A 23301-nucleotide genomic window follows, 5' to 3' on the forward strand; every position below is an offset into this window, starting at 1 on the left:
CGTCAGACGGAGTTTCTTTATTAACACTATGAATTTAACACCACGCAATCATGTATCTCGAGACACCACCATGAGCCCCTGACTATGCCTCTACCAACAATCAATACGAAACTAACGATTTTAAATTGGCTCACCACTTTAGTAGCCTATTGGTCCCAAGCAAACGATTAACGTACCCTATTCTAGTCGAAATTCTAGTACTACGCAATGTTTGTTTTGATTCGCTATGAAAGTTTGACAGATAAAATGAGGGGTTATTGGTTTTTCCTATGTTTCGAGGGGTGAATCGATTAGCTTGGGACCGAAAATAGTACCAGAGCTGAGCCAAAAAGTTGAGCTCGTTTCTTCGGGACCTTCTGGTCTTAGAGTTACCTCTATGCCTCTACTGCGATGTTCAGTCGGATTTCAATCCTGCTCTTCCTTGCCAATTTCGTTTCCGCCCTTCATAGTATGTGGCTGACCAAACTTCACACATATATCCCAAGTAACCACCAACCCCACGAATGCAAAAAGTCCAGCCAATTTTAATTATTTTTTTATGAAGAAGTAATGAAATTGGGTTTGTTAACGGAAAGCTAAAATAAAACAGCAAAAAATGTTAGGGATGGTCCATTAATTATGTCACGCAAATTTGGCCCATTTTCAAAGACCCCCCCCCCCTCTGTCACATTTTTTGTATGGATCTTAATTTTTTTTTGTATGGCTCGTCACAGTTTCCAAAACCCCCCCCCCTACCCCTTAAAAGTGTGACATAATTAATGGACGATCCCTTAGCTTCCACTTAATTCCACTTAATTAATTTTGGTATCCATGACAGATACGTATTTCGACTACAATGTGCAGTCTTTCACTGAAAACAGACCCATGGTAACCCACACGAAACGAAAATTAATTATTCTATTCATGTGTTTCACTTATACATTTTTGTCAAAACATCAACCTTATACCACAAACGAAGTGACAGACGACTAACTGGCGAAGAAATCCATTTAAATAATGTGGTTCACTGTAATAGAATTTTCTTGGAAGCTTGTGCCATCATCCACCAGATGGGTTAGTTTTTTTGTTTTGATTTGAACAAAGTTGATTTTGTGTACAATGATTCTTTGGCAGTGTGCAAAGAGTGTATCATTTTGTCATTTTTTTTATGCATTTCAGTTTTGAGTAGAGTGAAAGAGATAGAACCAAAACATTCTAATACATTTGGTAAAAATGCTAGTATACAATCCAGTAGTAGTGTTGCCATGTGATACAATCCAGTAGTAGTGGTGTTGCCATGTGGTACACTGAAAAATTGAAATAGCAGGTTAGTCACCAAAGTTTTCGAGCCGCTCCGTCTGTCACTTCGTTTGTGCTCATACATTCCATAAGACAAACCACATTCGTCCTATAAGAACGCATAAACGGTATGTGTGATCATTAATATATTTCATTTGACACATGATCTTCATTAACTTTTTGCAAGGCGTCTGCTTATTAGTTGACTTATAGGGTTACGGTATGTAATGTGGGTCTAGTCCTTTCATTCGGCCTATCACGCAAATAAATAATTAATTAAGGAATATTACACAAAAAAATAAGGAAAATATTGATCACTGATGATTGATAAATGTGTACCACACACAAATCAATTTATATCACAACATTTCAATACATTTTCAGCTCTCGTAAGTAATAAAACTGGTTGAGAATATCACTCTGTTCGGAGTTTTTAGCCGCCATGACTTCTAAGGTTAAGATGGGAAGGTTGCACTGACGATCATCAAATGGCCTGATTATGGCATTTATTGAATGGAATTACCTGATAATACACACTAGACGTAAAACTCACAGTTACTGTTTGAATATTTTATGTTTATTTTAATTGTTTAACAACGTTTTCACAAGTAAATCATGGACCCAACTTTAGGGACACATTTCTTTTCTATGTTCCTAACTTTGGCCCATGAAATTCATTTGACAGCATATAGCAATAAGAGTAACGTCAACAATGTGGTTTGCATTTGGATGATAAGGAACGAACAGGAAGGGAGATTTTTTCTGCCAAATCTGTATAATGAACATCACAATGTTTTGATTTAGATATTCTGCGGTCGAAAGACGATAAGCGAAATTTTTAATTTTTAATTTTTAACTTGAGTGATTTAATGTAGTTTTCGTAAAATTTTCTCTAAGAAATGTTTTGAGGAATGAAGAGTATTAAGTTAACAGTGATAGTGATAAAAAAAAATACATAAGAAAACGTTACCAAGAGCGTTTTTTTTTTGAGAATCAAACAGGATAGGACGAAGTTGCATCCATAAATAGACCCAATTTGGGGACAATAGACCGATATTACATACATTTCCCTGGTGAGTTTTTGTCTTAAAAAAAGTAAGTTTTTCAACTTTTTGCGGTTCCTGATAGCAAACGACATGATAAGCATATCTAAGCATACCATTTAGCAGTAGAATATCGTTTGCAGGTAAATTAATTGATGAGTTATGATTAAAAACGTAATCTATGGCTGCATATTAGACCGAGGTTAGGGACGTATACCCTACATTTTATGAATAATCAGCATTGAAAATTTGCCAAAAGGTATAAGGAGATTTCTATCCGTGCATACTATTTCGTAGGTTAAAAATTAAAACAAAATAGTACTAAATTTCGGTAGAACGAATAATGTATTTAAAATAAATACTGCTGTTATTGATTTTACCATGCTGCGTAAAAACAAATACAAAAGGGATTAAACAAACAACATTATAAATTACAATTCTTTTAAACGAAATTGTAGTTAATTCTACTGTTAGTATCGAAAATATTGTTTTTAACCATATATGCGGTAAGTTCATATACAGTAAAGTCTGGAACGCGCAAAAATTGGTCAACTTCATATTGGTGTATTACCATAGAGGTAACTCTAAGACTAGAAGGTCCCGAAATAACGTGCTCAACTTTTTGGCTCAGCTCTGGTACTTTCTTCGGTCCCAAGCTAATCGATTCACCCCTCGAAACATAGGAAAAACCAATAACCCCTCATTTTATCTGTCAAACTTTCATAGCGAATCAAAACAAACATTGCGTTGTACTAGAATTTCGACTAGAATGGGGTGCGTTAATCGTTTGCTTGGGACCAATAGGCTACTAAAGTGGTGAGCCAATTTAAAATCGTTAGTTTCGTATTGATTGTTGGTATTACTGTTAAAAATGCATAAAAAACCTGAAATGCTGCATTTGGAAGTTGAGTGTATATACAATGGTTGCTATGATGAGTTTTCACCGTTTGCTTTCCAGTTTTCAAAATGACGTCCAAGCAAGAGGAGCAGCATGTCAAAAATTTGCTCGCGCTCACGCAGCAAGAGAATCCGACGTTCTCACACGCCAAGTTGGAAAAATTACTGGATCTGGCCAAATCGACCGTGACAAACGTTTTCAAAGTGTTCGGAGCGCGTCTGTCGACCGCCAGGAAGCCTGGAAGCGGCGGCAATCGTATCTACGTCCAGGAGTGCCTGGAAAAGCGGCTGCTACCATTGCTAAAGTAACATAATAGACCTGTGCTGTTCTGGTTGGACTTGGCGAGCTGCCACTATGGGAAAAAGGCAATCGAGTGGTATGATGCGAACAACATGGGGTACCACCAAAGACCGCAACCCTCCCAACAGCCCAGAACTCCACCCTATCGAACGGTATTGGGTCTTGATCAAACGGAATCTAAAAAAACTAATAAATCCATTGAAAACGAGCAGCAGTTTAAATCTAGATGGCGTTCGGCGGCGAATAAGGTCGATGAGACCACTGTGCAAAATTTAATGGAAGGTTTTAAGTGGAAGGCACCGTAGAATAACTCTAGTATCAGTTTCGAGGATTTACCATTTTAAAAGATGTTCTAGATCTTGCAGAGGACGGTCCCATGGCCTTCTAGGTACATGTTTATGTCTCGACCGAAAATTAATTTATATATGACAGTTCCAAGTGTTTTCGAAAAAAACCGTGGAGCTCTAGGATCAGTTTCATGAATTTTCCGCTTTCACGGAAGTTCCGGAACTTCCGGAGGACGGTCTCATGGCCATCAAGATCCATGTTTATGGCACGACCACAAATTTATTCTATCATCTCAGTTCTTAGTGTTTTTAAAAAACTGCGGAGCTCTAGGATCAGTTTCATGGATTGACTTACGGATGTTCCGGATCTTCTGAAGGACGGTCCCATGGACATCTAGGTTTATGTTTATGTCACAACCCCAAATTCTTTCTATCATCACAGTTCCTAATATTTATTAAAAAAAACGCAGAGCTCTAGGATCAGGATCGTGGATTTACCACTTTCACAAATGTTCCGGATCTTCCGGAGGACGGTCCGATGGCCATCGAGGTCCATGACCCAAATTCATTTTTACATCACAGATCTTAATGTTAAAAAAAACGCGTAGTTCTAGGATCAGTTTCATGGATTGATCACTTTTACGGATGTTCCGGATCTTCCGAAGGACGGTCCTATGGACATCCAGATTCATGTTTATGTCACAACCCCAAATTCTTTCTATCATCACAGTTCCTAGTTCATTCTTATATCACAGATCCTAATGCTAAAAAATAAACGCGGAGCTCTAGGATCAGGTTCATGGATTGTTCACTCTTACGGATGTTCCGGATCTTCCGGAGGACGATCCCATGGCCATCCAGGTACATGTTTATGTCACGACCTCAAATATTTTTTTATATCACAGTTCCTAATGTTGTTCTTGCTTGAATGCCGGAATCTGGCCGGCACGACGACAAAGGCGAACTTGTGAACAACGGCGAAATTGTGGCTTCAATTACTGGGCGGACTGGCGCGAATAGCGATAGTTTTCGGACGAGAGTGCAGAACCTGGTCTGCGTTGCTTTGTAGTTCTTAGGTAACTGATTTATTTGTCGTGTTCAGTGTGAGGTGGAGGGTAATCCATTTGGGATGTATATAGATGTAGAAGTGTAGAAGCGGTGTTCTGGGTGGTGGGTATTTTTAATTTAATTTATAATTCATGTTGTATGTATAATTTGCTGGTAATTTAGTGCTTTAATGTTAGTACTATAAGTTCTTGGCGCAACAAACTTTTTCAAAAAATCCGCAGATCTCTCGGATCAGATTCATGGATTGACCACTTTTACGGATGCTCCGGATTTTTCGAGGACCATTCCGTTGTCTCCAGGATCCATATATAGGAACCATGACTGTATTCTGGCTAATTGTGAACATTTGTGCCCATTAATCTAAATTACAGATCTTGCGCCACTTGCAAAACCCTACAAACACACCTTTCAAAAAATCGAGTAACAACTCTTTTCGCTTTTTAAAAAAGTAGACGACTCTATTTTCAATCTTTTTACAATCAAATTCATCTACAAACCCTAGGAATTCTAATGGTACCACAATTTTTGAAATTCATTAAGAAATGGCTAAGTTGTGTTATTGCAAACTTGCCGTTACACGTTTTTCTGAGGCTTCGTAGTCGGCGTAAAGTTTTTTACCCACCGTATTCGGAGTGTTTAAGTACTTTTGATTGCATTATAACTTCAACGCACCGGTTCTTTGCATTGCGTGCCCCTCGCTGAAGACCTACACCTGATCAGAAACTAAAATAAAGTCTTTCAGATATTGCTGCAAGTGGACTAGAGGTCCTTGGGATATTCCAACAAAAGGTCAGGATGATGAGAAAATAGAAGACCTATCATGCCCTATGCTGTATTACAGTTCCATTAGCATTTTGGGAAAATGAGTTGTACATTGGGCTTGATTTTGAAGAACCATCACTTTACAATGTACACAAAAAGTTTCCTACTTTGTTCAGAAAATGTTGCTAAAAATAACAAAACTATGTTGTTCGATCTACAAGAGCCCAAGGAGAAAAGAATCTTCAAAAGAGTTTTTCTCAGCTTGCTGTTTTAAGGATAACTCCCACATATTCCCACTTACCGAGATTTCTAATCACAACCTTGCCGTCGCAGTAGTGTTGTAAGTTGATGGCAAAGATGTGTCGGTTACCTCGTGAGGCGCTGTCAATTTTAAGGCTTACTAGGCCTTTTGCCACTTTTTCTTTTATTTGTCGCCGTGCCAACTCCGATGATTTCTCAATAATTTCACCGATGTTCTTCCGGTTCACTGTAATACCAGCGGCATTGTAAAGCGGCCCAAGCAACGTTCTAAAAGCTGGCATCTCGAAATAACTATACGGCATGTTGCTTGTCGTTAGTAGCTGAAGGGTACCCAGAATAATAGAATGTCTGTCCGATCCCACGAGCAGCTTTTTTGATTTTTTCTTTGGTTCCACTGAATCTACACCGTCTGCTACTGAAGTGCTGAACCCCAACCTTTCGTAAACAGCCGGATGCTGAGCATGCACATGCCGCTTAAAGTTCCCCGGATTGTATGTAGACTGCTCGCAATTACAGTTGCTTGTAGCAATGCAGTGCAGCTTACCGTCCTGCTACCGCAAAATCTGTCTTAGCAGTGCCTTCTGGGTTGGCTTGCACCAAGATTTTGTCCGCTTCATCCTAAAAAGAGTTTTCATTATAACTTAAAGAAAGTTGGAAATGTTTATCACTACATACCTTCAATGATTGCTTAAAATGAACGAGAATGATTGAAAATGCTGATTGTAATCGGTTCACAAAAGATGCAAAAGATCGCCAAATAAGAATCAGAAGCTCGTTCATTTACTTTTGTTGATGTTTTCGAATCAGATTCATTCACTACCAAACGTCATTACGATATACGAATGAATGATTGGGATGTGTTATGAACTTGAGTGAAATATTTCGAGATGAACTAACGAAGGCTAAATTCATTTCTGACATATGGTCACAGACAAACAGACATAACACATTGAATTTTTCTCATTGTAAAACATCGTCGCTAAAACATTACCGCCATCTGTTGAGTATACTGCGGTGGGTAGTACACTGAACAGATGGCGGTAGTGTGTAAACGTCAAACGCAAGGGAATTGACTATGCGCGCCACAGGTGGCGGTACTACCAACTACGATACTTTTAAATTGACCGTTAAATGCTTGTTCGATGAACAACTTGCTAGTGTTATGTCTGTTTGTCTGTGATATGGTGTTTACCATCGTGAATTATGTACTGCAGCGTGACGTCACGAATGAACTCAGTGTTAATCGGCTGAACCTTTTTGACAGTTCAGTGGTACTGTTTACAAGCACTTAGTCGTTTTTTCGAAAAAAAAATTCTAAAATTTCCGAATTTTAACTTGAAAATTGTCGAGGAACAGCGCGTTGCAAGAATTTTGCTCGTGAACATTGCAGAAATGTGGTTTACATCTCACTGCAGTCTGAAAAATTATCGAGAAAATCCACCCAAGAAAAAATCGACTAAGTCCACGTAAACAGTACCACTAAACTGTAATCAGATTGAGGATAACCCCGACGGTGCAAAACCTAATTGCACATCTCATATATAGCGATGCAAAATGAGTTAGAATGAAACAAATCCGTGGAAGATTTTAACTGAAACAAAACTGAACCGATTTTTCGCATGCTTGCCCTTTACAACGACCACTACCATCCCTTTTATAAACCGCCAATCACGCTGAACAACCACGAAAATTTCGTGCGTGTGACCGCTCCCGTCCATTCTGGAAGGTAGCCAAAGTGCTGAAAACTCATCCCAAACCCGTTCCACCTCTTAGAGCCGAAAATGATGTCGATCGGCTCAAAATCACACCGCAGGAGAAAGCAAATGCGATTGGCAACCACATTTCTTCGTCTCATCTGCTTGGCTCCATCATCCAAAGTCCGCTTGAAAATCAGGTTTCACAATGTGTACAAAACCTCCATGCATGCCTCCCCTTGTGTCGTCCCTCCGGCAGAAAATATTACAGTGGAGCAGATTTGCTCAGCGCTGAAAAACACCAAGAACATGAAGGCTCCCGGGTTTGACGGTATATTCAACTTGGTATTGAAGAAGCTAAGCACGAAAGTGTACTCGCTTTTGACTGCTATCTTCAATAGACGCTTTGAACTGCACTACTTTCCAAGTATCTGGAAGGTATAAAAAATCATACCAATCCGCAAACCCGGTAAGGATCCATCAATACCTTCCAGCTACAGACCAATCAGCCTCCTTTCAGCGCTGAGCAAATTGTTCGAGAAACTCATAGCTCGAAACCGAACTTTTTGTCAGTGCGAACCTCAACCTGAGCTAGGTTTTAAAAACAAACGAGCAAACTGACGTTTGTCAGAAAACAAGCAGACCCAATCTTGATACCCGATCCAGGTTGGAACTGAATAATAAACGAATTCGCTATCATTCTCAGCCGTTTGCTTAAGTTTGTCGAGGAGAACAACAACCTGAACAGTTTGGGTTTAGGAAAGGGCATTCCACAAATCACCAGTTAGTTCGGGTGATGAATAACATTCGAAGTAAAAAAGTTGTATCCAAGTCCACAGCCATGGCATTGCTAGACGTTTAAAGTGAACCCTACACGACAGTTTGTATTGACAATAATCGTATTGTCAATACATTTTATATTGACGCCAATACATCGGTATTGACAATATTTCTGTATTCACATCATCAATATTATTGTCAATACTTGTAAGTATTGACAATATTTCTTACCGTGTGGGGTTCGCTTAAAAAGCGTTTGACAATGTTTGGCATGACGGACTTGTGTACAAGCTTTGTAACTTCAACTTTCCACCACATCTTGTAAAAATCACCCGAAACTACTTGCAGCAAAGGTCGTTCAAGGTATCGTTGAATGGTTACAATTCAAACACCTTTTCCATCCCAGCAGGTGTTCCGCAAGGAAGTCTGCTGGGCCCTTTGCTATACAGCATCTACACTTCCAACATTCCTCCCTTGAGCAACGGTTGCGTGTTCTTCCTGTTCGCAGATGATACCGCCATAACCGTCAAGGGAAGGAGGCCTCGTGAAATAACAAACAAGCTTCAACGATGCCTTGACGCCTTTGCTGATTATGCCAACACGTGGAAAATCAAAATCAATGCTTCCAAAACCCAATCAATCAACAATTTTGAGATGAAACACAGATGAATAAAGGTCGATGATTAAAACCCAATCAATAATGTTCCTCCATCGACAATCTCCCAAACTAAAACCGGCTCCCTCTTGTACTGTAATAATGGATGGCACAAGGGTTGAGTGGTCCACCGAAGTAACATATCTTGGTATGTTATTTGACGAGAAGCTCCTTTTCCGCTCGCACATAGATAGGGCAGTAGTTAAGTGTTCCAATCTAGTTAGGTGCTTGTATCCGCTAATTTGCCGCAGATCTCGTCTCTCTAGAGTGAACAAACTGGCTGTCTACAAACAAATCATTGCGCCTGCGATCTTCTACGCAGCTCCGGTGTGGGAATCATGTGCACAAACTCACAGGAACAAAATACAGGTAGCCCAGAACAGGGTATTAAAGATGATCCTAGATCGTCCTTTCGATACCCGCATTTCCGACCTCCATCAAGAAGCTAACATCCCGAAAGTAGATTTTCAAATTAACAAAACTAGGAACAAATTTGTGCAGAAATGCAATACATCAGAACATGCTTTGATAAGCAATTTGTATATAATAGGTTAGGTGTATATAGTAGTTGTAGATTAGTTGTCAGTCGCGCACGGAACCCCTTTGGATACGGTTGTGTTTGTTCTCTGTTTTGTGCGTGCGTTCGCTTTCATAGTTTTCGGCTGCATTTGCCGGATTAGCGCTGGCACTCTGCCTCCCGGACGGTACGTGTGTGAAGCAAACCTCACACACATCAATATATTGACGCGAAGGGGAACTATTGACAATAATATTGATGATGTGAGTTCAGAAATATTGTCAATCTCGATATATTGACGTCAATATAGCATGTATTGACAATACGATTATTGTCAATAAAAGCAATCGTGTAGGGTTCACTTGAGTGGAGGTTTTCTCGCTTTCAGAGAAGTTTTAGAATCGGGAAAGAAAACATGATTCATCATGTTTGCAAAATTGCAAGCATCAGAAGGTTTGGCGCTGCGTGGTTTGATTGTTTCTCTCGGACCAGAAATTTGTGGCATCGTGAGTGAAAATTTTAATTTCAGTTTATGCGCTGCAAGGTGCGCGAAAGAGCTTGACACGATCGGTGTTGAGTAAGTAAGTTTTTTCGAATGAATTGATATGGAAAGTGTACCAAAAGTGCTTCTGAACGTGTTTCGCAGTTGGGTGTGGTGAAATTCGCGGTTGTTTTCAGTGAAAATTCCGTATCACAAATTTGCTCACCGAGTTCCCTTTTTTTTGCCGTTCGACGACATCGGGAATGCGTTCCCGGATATATTGATTTGGTGAGTACGTTCCAGTTAAGGATTGTTCTTGTACATTTCTCAATTGCATTTTCGAGGGGACGTGTCTGCTTTTGTGGGCAGTGCATTTGATGGTCGGTTTGGTAGTATCCTTTTAAATATAATGTCTAATGTCCAAATAACCTCGATTTTCGGTCTATTGATTCAATACTTTAGTTTTATATTTTCAAAACATACAATGATGCATTATGTCATTTCATGGCTCATAAAACAAAAAGTGTGTGTATAGGACCCAATAATTTAGGTTATTTGTATTTTGTAAAACATCTTTATTTTTTATTATATTTTTTTATTTTATTACATATTTTATATACATTATATATTACATGATTATATATAAATTCATAATGTAAATTACAATAAATACTGGGACGGGAGGGAGCATCAGGGCATCATTGAAGTTGTAACTGGACAATGGAGTGGAGTGCCAACCGGAGTCTAGGAGGGAATGTGTACTGTCATTTTAGATAGTTACATTTCACTCCAACAGTTGCAATGAATTTGACGCGCTCTTCCTAAACAAATCATCCCGTGGAAAGCTTAACATGCATTGCTAATTTCGTTATTCATTTTGTTGGATCATATTGTTGGAAGGAGATTCTCTTATTCCCGCGGGTTTCGCGTAAGTGCCTCTGCTTACGGGCCCGTCCAACCCTTTTTGGCCCTTCATACAGCAGTATGTTGAATTCAGAATGATGACGGAATTTGATCTTGCTGTTGAGTAGAGCCGCATGCAGGGCAAGACCCAAACTAGGATGGTGGCTACTTACATACACATACATAGTAGTTGTAGATTAGTTGTAGTTGTAAATAGTAGTTGTAAGTAGTCTCGTTTTCCAATTTAAAAAAAAACACCAAGGTGGTCATACTTTAACAGGCCTGATAGAACTAGGAACAGTAAATAATATTTAAAAATTTCAATATAACTTAAGTTGTAAAGACGCATCTGTGTCACTTGAAAATTCATACATCTAAACCAAACAAATACAAGAAATAAAGATCATTTAAAGTCAAACAACCACGAAACACAAACTTTAACAAACTCTGTAAAAACCACTATGTACCAAGGGAACACCCTAAGCACACCTATACCCAGGAGAAACCCCTCAGGGTTCACCGAAAAAATCTAATACCCCGTTCACATTACAGCGTATATCACGTGATATACGCTGTCTTACAATGAGCACACATACATCTAGTTTTCACTGGAAATCCTATGTATTAGTGTTCATTGCAAGACAGCCTATATTACGTGGATTCTGTGACACTACCCCGAATGTCACTACCCCGAACGCCATAACCCCGAACGCCATTACCCCGAATGCCACTACCCCGAATGTCCTACTACCCCGAATGGCCATTACCCCGAAATTAAGACAAATGAAAGAACAGCAAGGGGTCAAAAGAAGGGTACATTTTTAGAAGGAAATTTCGTTTTGGAATTTATATATATATTTATATTATAAAATGATAATTTTTTATTGGAATTTTGAAGCTTGCAAGCGAGCAAGCTTGTTTTACGCGAGAAGCCCGAGAGATGTCGTTACTGAGGTCCTATGTTTTGAGATACTATGTTTTCAAGAAAAACTTTTTCAAAGTGTTATGTCTGTTGTCTGTGATTAAACTCTCTGATTAGTTTTACTTTACTAAATTGATGATACACTACGTTTACTTTTATGGAACTATGTATTTATCAATTCCAAACCTTTTTAAAGCTTTTTAGAAAATGACAACCTTCAAGTTTTCGAGCACTTCGTTCACCATTTAAAAAGTCAAAGGGTCTAATATGCAATCCAATTCAATATGCAATACCAGTCGGAAACTGTTAAACCTTACCAAAGAATTGTTCGACCTGAGTCTAGACCTGAGTTGAAGAATTTCTCGTTATGGATTGAAAAATCGGTGCATGGAACGTTGAACTATCGATTACAAATTTATAACATTATTCCACACGTTATTATCCCAAATGGTCATTATCCCGAATCCCTTGCCAAAAGCTATTGATTACATATTTTCCTTATATATTAAAAGAAGGGAATATTCCCTTCCCTTCTTTATCATACATCCAAAGAATAAATTATTTTCTTTTTATATATTCAAAGAAAGGAATATTCCCTTCTTTATCGTTCATCCAATAATTAATTATTTCCTTTTGTTATATTTTCAAAGAAGGGAATAATCCCTTCTTTATCATATATTTAACGAATTGATTATTTTCTCTTTTATATATTAAAAGAAGGGAATATTCCCTTCTTTATCGTATATCGAAAGAATTAATTATTTCCTATTATTATATTTTCAAAGATGGGAAACCCCCTTGAGCCATTAAGGGGCTGTTCATTAACTACGTAGACAGTTTTTTTGGGATTATTGACCCCTCCCCCCCTTCCCCTGCGTAGACAATTTTCCATACAAAATTTTTAAAATTTGTATGGACCGTGCACAATTGCCAACCCCCCCTTCCCTAAACTGTCTATGTAATTTATAAACATATCCTAATAAGTTTTTCTTTTCTTTTTATATACGCGAAAGAATATTCCAGGAATGCCTATAATAAACAAAAATAGTCAATCTAATACATGGCATACTTTTATGGGGAATGGTACATTCTGGGGAATGGTTCATTCTGGGAAATGCTTTTCTGGGGAATGGTGCATTCTGGGGAATGGTTTTCGGGGGAATGGTTTTCTGGGGAATGTTATAGAATCCTATCATTTGTATTCAGGATAAATTGACCACTTTGTCAAGCAGTTTTGGCGTGACTTTCTACCAGCGATTTCACAAAACTGGACCAACTAATTTCTATTTTTAATTATAAAACGCACAAATGTTGGCTACTTTTCTCGAGGTTCTAGAAGAAAAAATCTCAAAATAATGTTTTATTTCAAAGTTCGAGTGGTAGTAAACGTCATTTTAAGTGCTCGAATGAAGTGGTTAATTAGAAAAGAAAATTTCCTTCTCAAAAATTTATCCCTTGCTGTTCTTCTATTTGTCTTAATTTCGGGGTAATCGCCATTCGGGGTAATGGCCATTCGGGGTAGTGTACTATTCGGGGTAACGGCGTTCGGGGTTATGGCGTTCGGGGTAGTGACATTCGGGGTAGTGTCACAGAATCATTACGTGATATAGGCTGTAATGTGAACGGGGTATAAACTACGTTACTAGGGGAGTCCCCTTCAGGGGCTTTCGGAGATGAACCAGTCTACGGCTGAAAATCTCCTAAATAAAGAAAATAAAAATCTTGTTTTCCAGCAATGTTTTCAAAAATATATGTTTGAATCTCAAAACAACCAAAAGTCTTCTGAGAAGTAAAGTGTTAAGTGTCAAACACTTATGGTGCTAAGCTCCAATCGGTATTATCCTCGGATTAAATCACGATCAAGAATGTCAGGCCGCTTTGATGTCGACATCAGAGTTAATTAACCTCTAAGCAAACACTTTGCAGATCATCCAAACAGGGACGGTATTAAAAGTTAATCCGAGTTCGAGCTTACCGCCATTACTTCACAACCTCTTGTATAGGTTACAAATAGTTGCTATCATTTTAGGCCCATTCTGCGCGGTGTGTGAGCTGACAGTAAAGTGACAATTGTCACCTCGGGTGAGGTGAGGAGAGTCTCCGTGCAAATCAAATGGATAGTCACCTCACCCAAGGTGACAATTGGGTTCTTTAAGGGTATTGAGGTTAATGCATATTCGTAATCTGCATTAATAATGGCACCCAAACCCAAAATTTCATCAATTTTGGTACATTTGAACTCTTTTAAACAAGTACGATTACATTTGCAAAAATCACCTTATTAGCGCCCCTCGGTGTCACTTTGTATGGGAGCGAGCTGTCAGTTTGTCAGTTTAGTGTCAAACAGTGAAGTTATTATTTTGCTTTAAATCTTGATTTAAAAATCGAGATGAAAGTGTGTGGGTTTGAAAAAAAAATCGCTGTGCTCAGAAAACGAAGCTCTTTCAGATGATATATAAAAACCGATATATTTTTCAAAATTAAAGAACCCAATTGTCACCTCACTAGTGACAGCGAGTCACCTCACCTCACACGCCGCGCAGAATATGCCTAAATATCTTATTATCACCCATACTGTACGTTTGAACCGTATTTTAAATACAAAAGCATTTACCCGTCTCCAATGGTTATTTTCTTTCGCATACATTATGAACACTGTTTGTTTTATTGTTGTGATCAATCAACATGCTTCTATTTTGCACTTGAGTAATGTTAAGTAAACTGAGAGTACACGCCACTTTTTCTTTCTTCTGATTTGCAGGAAAACTTACTACTGCACGACTACATTTTCTGCTTACCTACTACTTAGAGGATGTTATGTAGTTTATCTAGCTTTTGTTTCTCCAACAGACTTGCAATTTCCGTGTACCCAGTAGTAGTAGTCGAGAACGGATTGCATCAAATGGAATAACGAAATCAAAATAGAACACTGCTCTGCTGCGAAAACAGTCCGACAGACACACCCAGAGAAGAGAGACGGCGATACCAGAACGCCCCTCAATCTTCCCATTTCTGTCTGTTTAAAATTTGCGATACATTCGGATTGGTTCAAACGATTACCTTTTCTTAAACGTCAATACATTAGCTTAAAAAATACAACTTTACACTATCGACTACAAACGGATAGGATGGTCGGCTTTAGGACGATAGTTCTAGTTTGTGTTCATGCTAAAACATCCGCAGCTAATTCCGATCGGACGGACCGTGCTTAACCGAAACGGAATGTGAAATTATTGTTGCCGCCTCCGTAGCCTCCAAAGTTCGAATCACCACCCGGGAACTGGAAGAACTGTCGGAACATTTGCTGTGGGTCAACGTCTGGTAATGCGAAAAAAGAAAGAAAAATGTTTAGATATTTGGTCGAATGTGAAGGTTCATCTATGTCATACCTGACTGATCCAGATCTTCAATATCATAACCATTGTCGTACCGGGACTTTTTAACCGCATCAGAGAGGATCGTGTACGCTTCGCCAACTTCTTTGAATTTCTTTTCCTGATCTTTCTTTTCCTCTTCCGTGGCATTGGCGTGACGGTCAGGGTGATGTACTAGAGCTCGTTTGCGGTATGCTTTCTTAATCTCTTCTTCGGTGGCCTGTTTAGTAATTCCCAAGATCTTGTAGTAATCCTTGCGCTTCGATTTCTTCAGTTGTAATTTAGCATCTTTGAGCAGGTTCTTTATTTCCATAGTCTTCTCGAATTTCAGAGCTTTTTCGTAATCCTTAACGCATTCATCAAAGTTCTCCAAATTGTATTGTAGCTTTGCCCTGTGTAGCAGTGCTTTCATGTATCTTTCGTTCACACCCAGAGCGCAGGTGCAATCGTTGATGGCGTCTCTGATGTTTCCGAGTTTGGAATTTACCAACGCACGGTTGTAAAAAAGTTTGCTGTTAATCTCCTTGTTAAGTGGATCCAGCGCCAGTGCTTCCGTATAGACAAGTTGCGCATCTTTGAACTTCGCACTCTTGAACAGCTCGTTACCCTTCTCTTTGCGTTCTTTCAGCTGTTTGGCCTTGATACGCATCGCTTTCGCCTTTTTGTGATCCGGATCGAACTGCAAGGCCCGCTCGAAGTGCAACAGACCTTTCTCCAAATTATCGCTGTAGTAGAGCGTCAATCCACGCACATAGATCGCATCCGCGTTGGTCGAATTGGACTGCATAATGCTGATGGCAATGTCTCCAGCTTCTTCGAAACGCTCCAAAAGCGCCAAGCATTCTGCTTTCAGCAATCTGTACTGTGTGCTGGCAGGGGCAATCTTGATGGCATTATCACAGTGATACAAGCATGTCCGGTAGTCCTTTTTGTCGTAGCAATTGACAACTTTCTCATTGAGATCGCGCAGCTGCTTCAGACTGATCAACTCTGGCCTCAGTGCTTGGTTGGATGGATCCAACTCCAGGAATTTCTTGATGGCCTGCTCGGTACCAATCAAATCACCTGTAAAAAAAAAACGTGAGAAAACATGATTAACATATCGGTGTCAACGTTTCGATCGAAACCAACACCACTGAACAACCTGATTACTTTCAACTAGGTCAAGCATCTTTCATTTGACTACCGCCTTCACACAGAAAAATATACAAGGCAAGTAGGTATGTGGGCACACGTGAAAACATTACAGAAATCGGCGCAGGCTTACTGTGTATAGTCGCACAACCACTCAAAAGCAGGTAACATTAAATTTTTCTACCGTACTAGCAGCAAGCAGACGACTGCACTTGCTATGAGAGTGTTTATTTTTGGCTCGAAAAAATCAAAATAGTCTACTTATAAACAGCCATATGCGCATATTTTCAGTCAACCTAACATTTACTTTATTATTTGACGGGTTCGTCTTTCCGCGAACACAAAAACCTAACACATAAGAAAGTAAATCTATAATATAGATAAAGAACCCTAATCTTACCCATTAGCAAGGAGCATTTGGCGATACGCATATAGCCTTTCTCGAAATTGGCATCGATTTGGACCGAATGCTTTGCGTCCCTGAGAGCGGATTTGTAGTCGCCAATCATCATGTAGGTAGCGGCCCGGTTCCCATAGTATGCCGGAGTGTCCGGACATAGGTTGATGGCCTCCGAATATAGCTGTAGTGCTCCATTATACTGTTTGATCTTGTACAGCTCATTGCCAGCATTCTTCTTCTCCTCGGCCAAGCTGAAACGAGGCAAGAAAAAAAAAAGAGAAATACATAAGAAAATCACAATCATGATAAAACCACAAAACAGTTATCTTTTCCAATTATGCACAACCGTGGTGATATGTAGCTAGCGAAACGGGTTGATGAAATTCACGTTCAATAATAAATATGTCGGCCGTCGTCAACCAACACCAGTGCTTTATGCCTCCGCCGTATACACTTTCCCAGGTGACCCCGATTATGCATGCAGAATACCTAATATACTCTTTTAATCGAATTACCTAATGCTCTCGATCTCCATTGTGTCTTGAAAAACCTTCAAAGATGCCTATAAAGCTGGAAGATTAACAATTTCACACCCGGAAAATGATTAAACCACGAACAGCAATTTCACAATGAAGAAAACTACACACTAGCCCAAATCCTAGGCAACAACACGAGCACGCCCAGGAAGACAAACCACACACTCGCTCTTCACCTCAAGAACTGCGCTGCTCGTGCTCGCTCGCTGATTCGTCGCACAGGCACAGCTCCCTCTCGAAGGCAACGTGAATGAGGAGGAATTAAATGTGGTGAATATGCTGCTGTCAACATCAATCCATTGAACTGAAAACGTGGTGGTGTTTTCAATAACACTACCGTAAAGGCAAGTACTGCCACCCACCAAACGATTAAAATTTAATCAAATTATTGGGGATTCTATGAACATTTAGATTTTCTCAACGAAATGTGGAAGCCGAAGTGGAAGCTCCCAACATCTTCTATGGCTCTTAAAACTCTTACCATTTAACCTTTTCCATCGTATTTTCGCGCGAAAACAGGTTCACCAGCTGGATTTGTTATGTAAACAGGACCAGCTGTGAGCTCGTCAAAAAAGGGGGCAAAAGAAGAGGATTCAGCTGGTTTGGAACAAAGGAGTCAAAAGTAAACATCAGACAAAATGTCATGGAAACCTGAGTACTGCGAACTAACTCAAAATGCTTGTCATCTGGGCGCCGAGTCAAACTGTCAAACGGGAGCCAAACATTCAAAAGAGCTCCCCTAATAAAAATTGTATGGTTAATTTGCTTAACGACGTGTTTGGGGTATCATCCAAACCATTTGTGAAGTAGTTCAATCGTTTTGGTTATCGTTTGTTTATGGTATTTTTTATTAGGGTCAGAAGTCACATAGTTTGAACCACAAGTAAAGGTGTTGCCACCTACTGAAAACAAATTAAGAATTATAATTATGAAACTGTCGAAACATTCAACCTTAGTAGGCGGATAAAGTAAACCATCGAGCGTGATGCTCGAAAAAGTGTTTTTATTTAGTTAAAGATGCTAATAGAGGAGGAGTAGACAGCGAGCTAAGACAACTTTTAGGAAGGTACAAATCGGTTTTATCATCTCTCTTTACCAAACTCCCCTTTTGGAGAGGAATGGTGAGGGGTGGTTTGAAATTTTCGCTCCACAGTGCTCAAACGGTGATTAGCCTCTTAAAATTTAAACTCATTTGGTAAGAAACTGTATTGGCACAAACTATTCGAAGTTTGTATGGAAATTACTATGGGAAAACCAAACTTTTTGTTCTTTGTCTTCTACCCATTTTCCATATTGCTTTTTCGAAAATTTCAATTACTATTCTTACGGGAAATTTTATAAGCTACAGCTTTGTGGAATATTGTTTTGTAGCCAAATGTCAAATTAAATTGTTTGTTTATTTTATTTATTTGTTTATTTGTTATGGTTGCATCAACAGACTAGAAATAGTCCCAATGATGTGTTGTAAAAAAGTACAGATTATACAGACGACATACATATACTACAGTTACTACAGTTACAAACGAAAATAACTTGGAAAGCATTGTCAAGTTACTAAAAATTTATAAGTCTTAAATTTTACACTTAGCTGTTGGGTATCAAGCGCCTTCGGTCAGCAAAAAAGGCAGAGAATCGACGCTACTCGGATGAACACTAGCTGCAAGCCGTAAATAACGCTCCCTATGCTATAATTAGTTCGAAGAAGTGGAAGTCTCAGCATAAGACTGTTGCGTAGTGATCGAGGTTGAACATTAATGTTCACTTGTTGCAGAATTGCTTCGCAGTCAATTCTTCCTTGCAGAGTATCGGCGACGGTTAAGGCTCTGAAAACATCTCTTCGGATACGTAAGGGCTCGATATTGATCAATTGGCAGCGATTCTCGTAGCTTGGAAGACGAAGTGGGTATCTCCAAGGCAGCTTACGGAGCGCGAAGCGAAGAAAACGTCGTTGCACAGATTCAATTCGCTCGGCCCCATTATTGTAGTTCGGGCTCCAGACAGCAGAGCAGTATTCCAACGTAGATCGTACGAGAGAGCAATAGAGCGATTTCAAGCAGTAAATGTCCGTGAAGTTCTTAGTAATCTTGAAGACAAAGCCAAGCGTTCTGGACGCTTTGTCGACGACATACGATATATGGTGTGAGTATGTCAGCTTTGAGTCTAGAAAAACGCCTAAGTCTTTCACGCAGTGCACCCGTTCGATAGTCGTGCCTAGTAGTTTGTAGTTGAAAATAATCGGTTGTTTCTTGCGTGAGAAAGTAATAACTGTACACTTAGCTGAGTTGACCACCAGTCGGTTTATACTACACCAGTCAGCAAAGATGTCAATCTGATTTTGGAGAGAACGGCAGTCGGCGAGTGAGCGGATGCGCAGAAAAACTTTCAGATCGTCTGCAAACGATAATCGTGGCTCTGTGATAACATGGTGAACGTTTAAGAGATTGATAATCTTATGGAATGATCAAGCAGCTGTTCCGTGGGCAACACTGTATTCTGCAGTGTGACATAGTAGCCATCATATCTGTGCTCTATTGTTTGCACCAGAAAAACCAATGTTGCCTGCTGAACAGTTGAATGAGCTTAATCATAAGACATCAGTGACCCCGAGGGGGACGACTCTATCTACGATGCAGAAAAGTTTGCGTTTTGCTGTGGCTAGCTGCGCGCACGCTGAGTAGATAGAAAGAAGATTGATGACGATTCTGAAGATTTCCTGCAAAAAGATGATGCACGATGCAAGTAGATGCGATAAATGAAAGAAGATTTTTCGAAGATTGATTCGCTAGTGTGAGATTTGTTGAGCATCTAAACTTGAGATTTAGATGTGTAACCCACCTCGAGTGACACTTGAATCATAATAACTTTTGTTCCTTAAATGTGATTGAAACATGGTTTTCAACAAAGTTGTAGCTGAGAAAATTTGCTACAATTACTGCTATCATTTTGAAAAGCATAGTGAATTGTTGGTGAATTGTTAGATAGATATGAACAAAAACATAAGTTTTCCCATAGTAATTCCCATATAGACTTGATTTTTTTTTCCTTGATTTGTTTTCCGTCGATCTTGTTTTCCGTGCTGAGCACCAATGCTACCGACGCCAGGTAGGCAGCTCCCATACCTGGACCCTACCTATCGACCCATCAACTCATGAACCGGGGACCAACGGCTTTACCAACAATCAATACGAAACTATCGATTTAAAAATTGGCTCACTACTTGACTACCCGCATAAACAATAACCATAAGATGCGCCTAACCACCAATTCGGGATATCATCCCAATTTTATGTGGTATGGTCGCACCATCTAAGATATAGTCAGTATATGGTACACGTTTATTAGGGTAGCCTATTGGTCCCAAGCAAATCGATTAACGTGCCCCATTCTAGTCAAAATTCTAGTACTACCCAATGTTTGTTTTGATTCGCTATGAAAGTTTGACAAATAAAATGAGGGGTTAGCTAGGGGAAGTACAACTTGATATGAAGTAATATTTGGTGTAAAAATTGCTCATATTGGTAGCTATTATAGTTTTTACTATAAATATTAATGATATTAACTGTCAAGTGGAAAGCTACAAAGTAAAAAAGTAAAGGGTTGTGTCCTAGACACGACCGCAGTATGACGTAGAACCACACAAAATTGTTGTTTTTCATGCATTTTTGACTATTATACTTTATCTTAAAATTTTCAAGTATTTCAATGTTTCGGTTATGGTTGATTCAAAACAATTTACACATTTTCTTTACAAATATCCATGTGAAATTCCACATGATTTTCATTTGACCACACATAAACAGAATCCACTCAGAAGTACACATGAAATTTACACGCAAATGAATAGTATGTGTGGTCACTAGACTGATGCAAAATTTGAAATTTTCGCTCCACAGTGCTCAAACGGTGCCAAATCGGGTCCTGATTAGCCTCCAAAAGAGAAAACTCATTTTATAAGAAACTGACTTGGCACAAACCATTTGAAGTTTACATGGAAATTACTATGGGAAAACAAAACTTTTTGTTCATTGTCTTCTTGCCTTTTTACACATTGTACTGTTAACACATTCTATTGCTATTCTTATGGGAATTTTTATCAGCTACAACTTTGCAGAAGATCATTTTTCATCCAAACGTCAAATTAAATAGTTATTAATTTTTTAAGAGATTGATAATCTTATGGCAAGATTAAGCAACTGTATTGTGGGCAACACTGTATTCTGCAGTGTGACATAGTAGCCATGATTTTTGTCCTCTATTCTACGCGCCATAAACACCAATGTTGCCTGCTGAACAGTTGATTGAGCATAATCATAAGACATCAGGGACTTGAATCATTAATAATTTTTGTTCCTTACGTTTGATCGAAAAGTGGTTTTCAACAAGTTCAGCTATCATTTTCTAAAGTAGAGTGAACTGGTGAATTTTGAGATAGATATAAACTGAAATTATGGTTTGTGCCAAGTCAGTTTCTCACTAAATGAGTTCAAATTTTGGGAGGCTTATCAGGGCCCAATTTGGAACCATTTGAGCACTGTGGAGCGAAAATTTCAAATTTTGCATCAGTCTAGTGGTCACGCATGGTTTTTAAATGTACATATTTTAAGTAGGGGAATTTACGTATTCTCGGCAACCTAAGCAGCGACCTTCTTTCTATAGCCTTTTTCTCTGAGGAACGCACACATATGCAGTATTGGTTTGTTTACAATCTTTTGCTGCCAGCTGCTCTAACAATTTCAGTCGAAAGAATTGTCAAAAACTGTTTTGAAACGCTTTTAAAAAGCTCCAATCTTCTCTAGTGAGAGCGAGTATTGTCGGCAACCGTTCCATTTGAACTGCATGTAAATCTGCTGTTCTATTATCGGCAACTCGAAATCAGCTACAATTTGTAGTGTGTGTGTTTCATTTCAAGAAAACCTTGCTAGATTGCTTTTTCCCAGTGGTAAAAATATAGTCAAATTGAAGCTGAAAGCATAAAGAATCGTTTGCATGCATTCAGCGAAGTGTTTTCGTAAGAAAATCCAGTGAAAATAGTATTTCAATTTGGGTTGCCGAAAATAGTCTTGCAAGCCGAAGGCGTCATTTCCCCTATGTGGCTGACACATAGATATTATTTTGTTAGGAGCGGTATTTGATGGGTGGGGGGGGGGGGGGGTTAGGAAAGGTTGTTGAGGGGTGGGGAGGGGGTTGGTTAGGAAAGGTTGTTGATGAGTGGTGGTGGGGGGTTAGGAGAGGTCGTTGAGGGAGGGGAGAGATTGTTGTGAAGGGGGGAGGGGAAGAGATTGTTGTGAAGGGGGGAGAGGGAGAGATTGTTGTGAAGGGGGAGGGGGAGAGGTTGTTGTGAAAGGGGGAGGGGGTTTCATCATTATTGTGGTCACGCCGTGATCCACCTTAAGTCGCTGATTTGGTCCTGCTTACTGCAGGACCAAGCGCCACGCCGTCCGAAGCGACAATGAGCAAAAGCATGACAGCAGCGCTGTTTTATATCTTTTCAGGTTCAGAATCTGATAGGATTTCCCGCAGTTTTTTATGAATGGGGCGGAGCAGAAAGTTTCTTTTGTGCAGAATATGTAAAATAGGATGGACTTTGGATGTTAATATAATTGCATATATAGAGGCACCAGATATGTTTTACCGTCAGTTGTGTGTAATTCACCAACTGAATGTCATCAAACATGTCTTCAATGCAATTTTTTGTTCAAATTTGGTAAAACTTGGTTTTACTAATGATTGTGGTATGTTTAAAATTTATTTCCCGGAAAAAAGGGATCATTAAAGTCTGTCTCGTTTTCGGGTTATTGATGAGGGGGGTTTTAGAAGTGGTATTTGAGGGGGGGGTGGGTAGGAGAGGTATTTGAGGGGGGGGGGGGGGGTTTAGGAGAGGTATTTGAGGGGGGGGGGGTTAGGAGAGGTATTTGAGGGGGGGGGGGTTTAGGAGAGGTATTTGAGGGGGGGTAGGAGGGGTTTGATGGTGGGGAGAGGGGTAGGAGAGGTTTCATGGTGGGGGGGGG

General features: G+C 39.5%; 1 protein-coding gene across 2 annotated transcripts in view; it reads right to left on the reverse strand.

Annotated features, from left to right (window-relative positions):
* Positions 1 to 14507: 14507 nt before the first annotated feature.
* Positions 14508 to 23301, reverse strand: part of LOC135699012 (dnaJ homolog subfamily C member 7-like) — a 43010-nt gene continuing 34216 nt past the window's right edge. The window contains exons 1-4 of one of the 2 annotated variants that reach the window (XM_065219192.1): positions 17273 to 17487; positions 16758 to 17008; positions 15239 to 16288; positions 14508 to 15167 (exon numbers count right to left, since the gene is read on the reverse strand). In XM_065219192.1, the coding sequence (XP_065075264.1) occupies positions 15058 to 15167; positions 15239 to 16288; positions 16758 to 17008; positions 17273 to 17292 (1431 nt within the window). In that variant the 5' untranslated portion in view covers positions 17293 to 17487 and the 3' untranslated portion in view covers positions 14508 to 15057. Of the gene's footprint in view, positions 15168 to 15238; positions 16289 to 16757; positions 17009 to 17272; positions 17488 to 23301 lie in introns of those variants that run through there. The other variant, XM_065219191.1, reaches the window with a different exon arrangement.

This window comes from Ochlerotatus camptorhynchus, unplaced genomic scaffold (genome assembly GCF_037179485.1).
Source record: "Ochlerotatus camptorhynchus isolate MF236.1 unplaced genomic scaffold, CSIRO-AGI_Acam_v1.1 ptg000101l, whole genome shotgun sequence".
NCBI lineage: Eukaryota > Metazoa > Arthropoda > Insecta > Diptera > Culicidae > Ochlerotatus > Ochlerotatus camptorhynchus.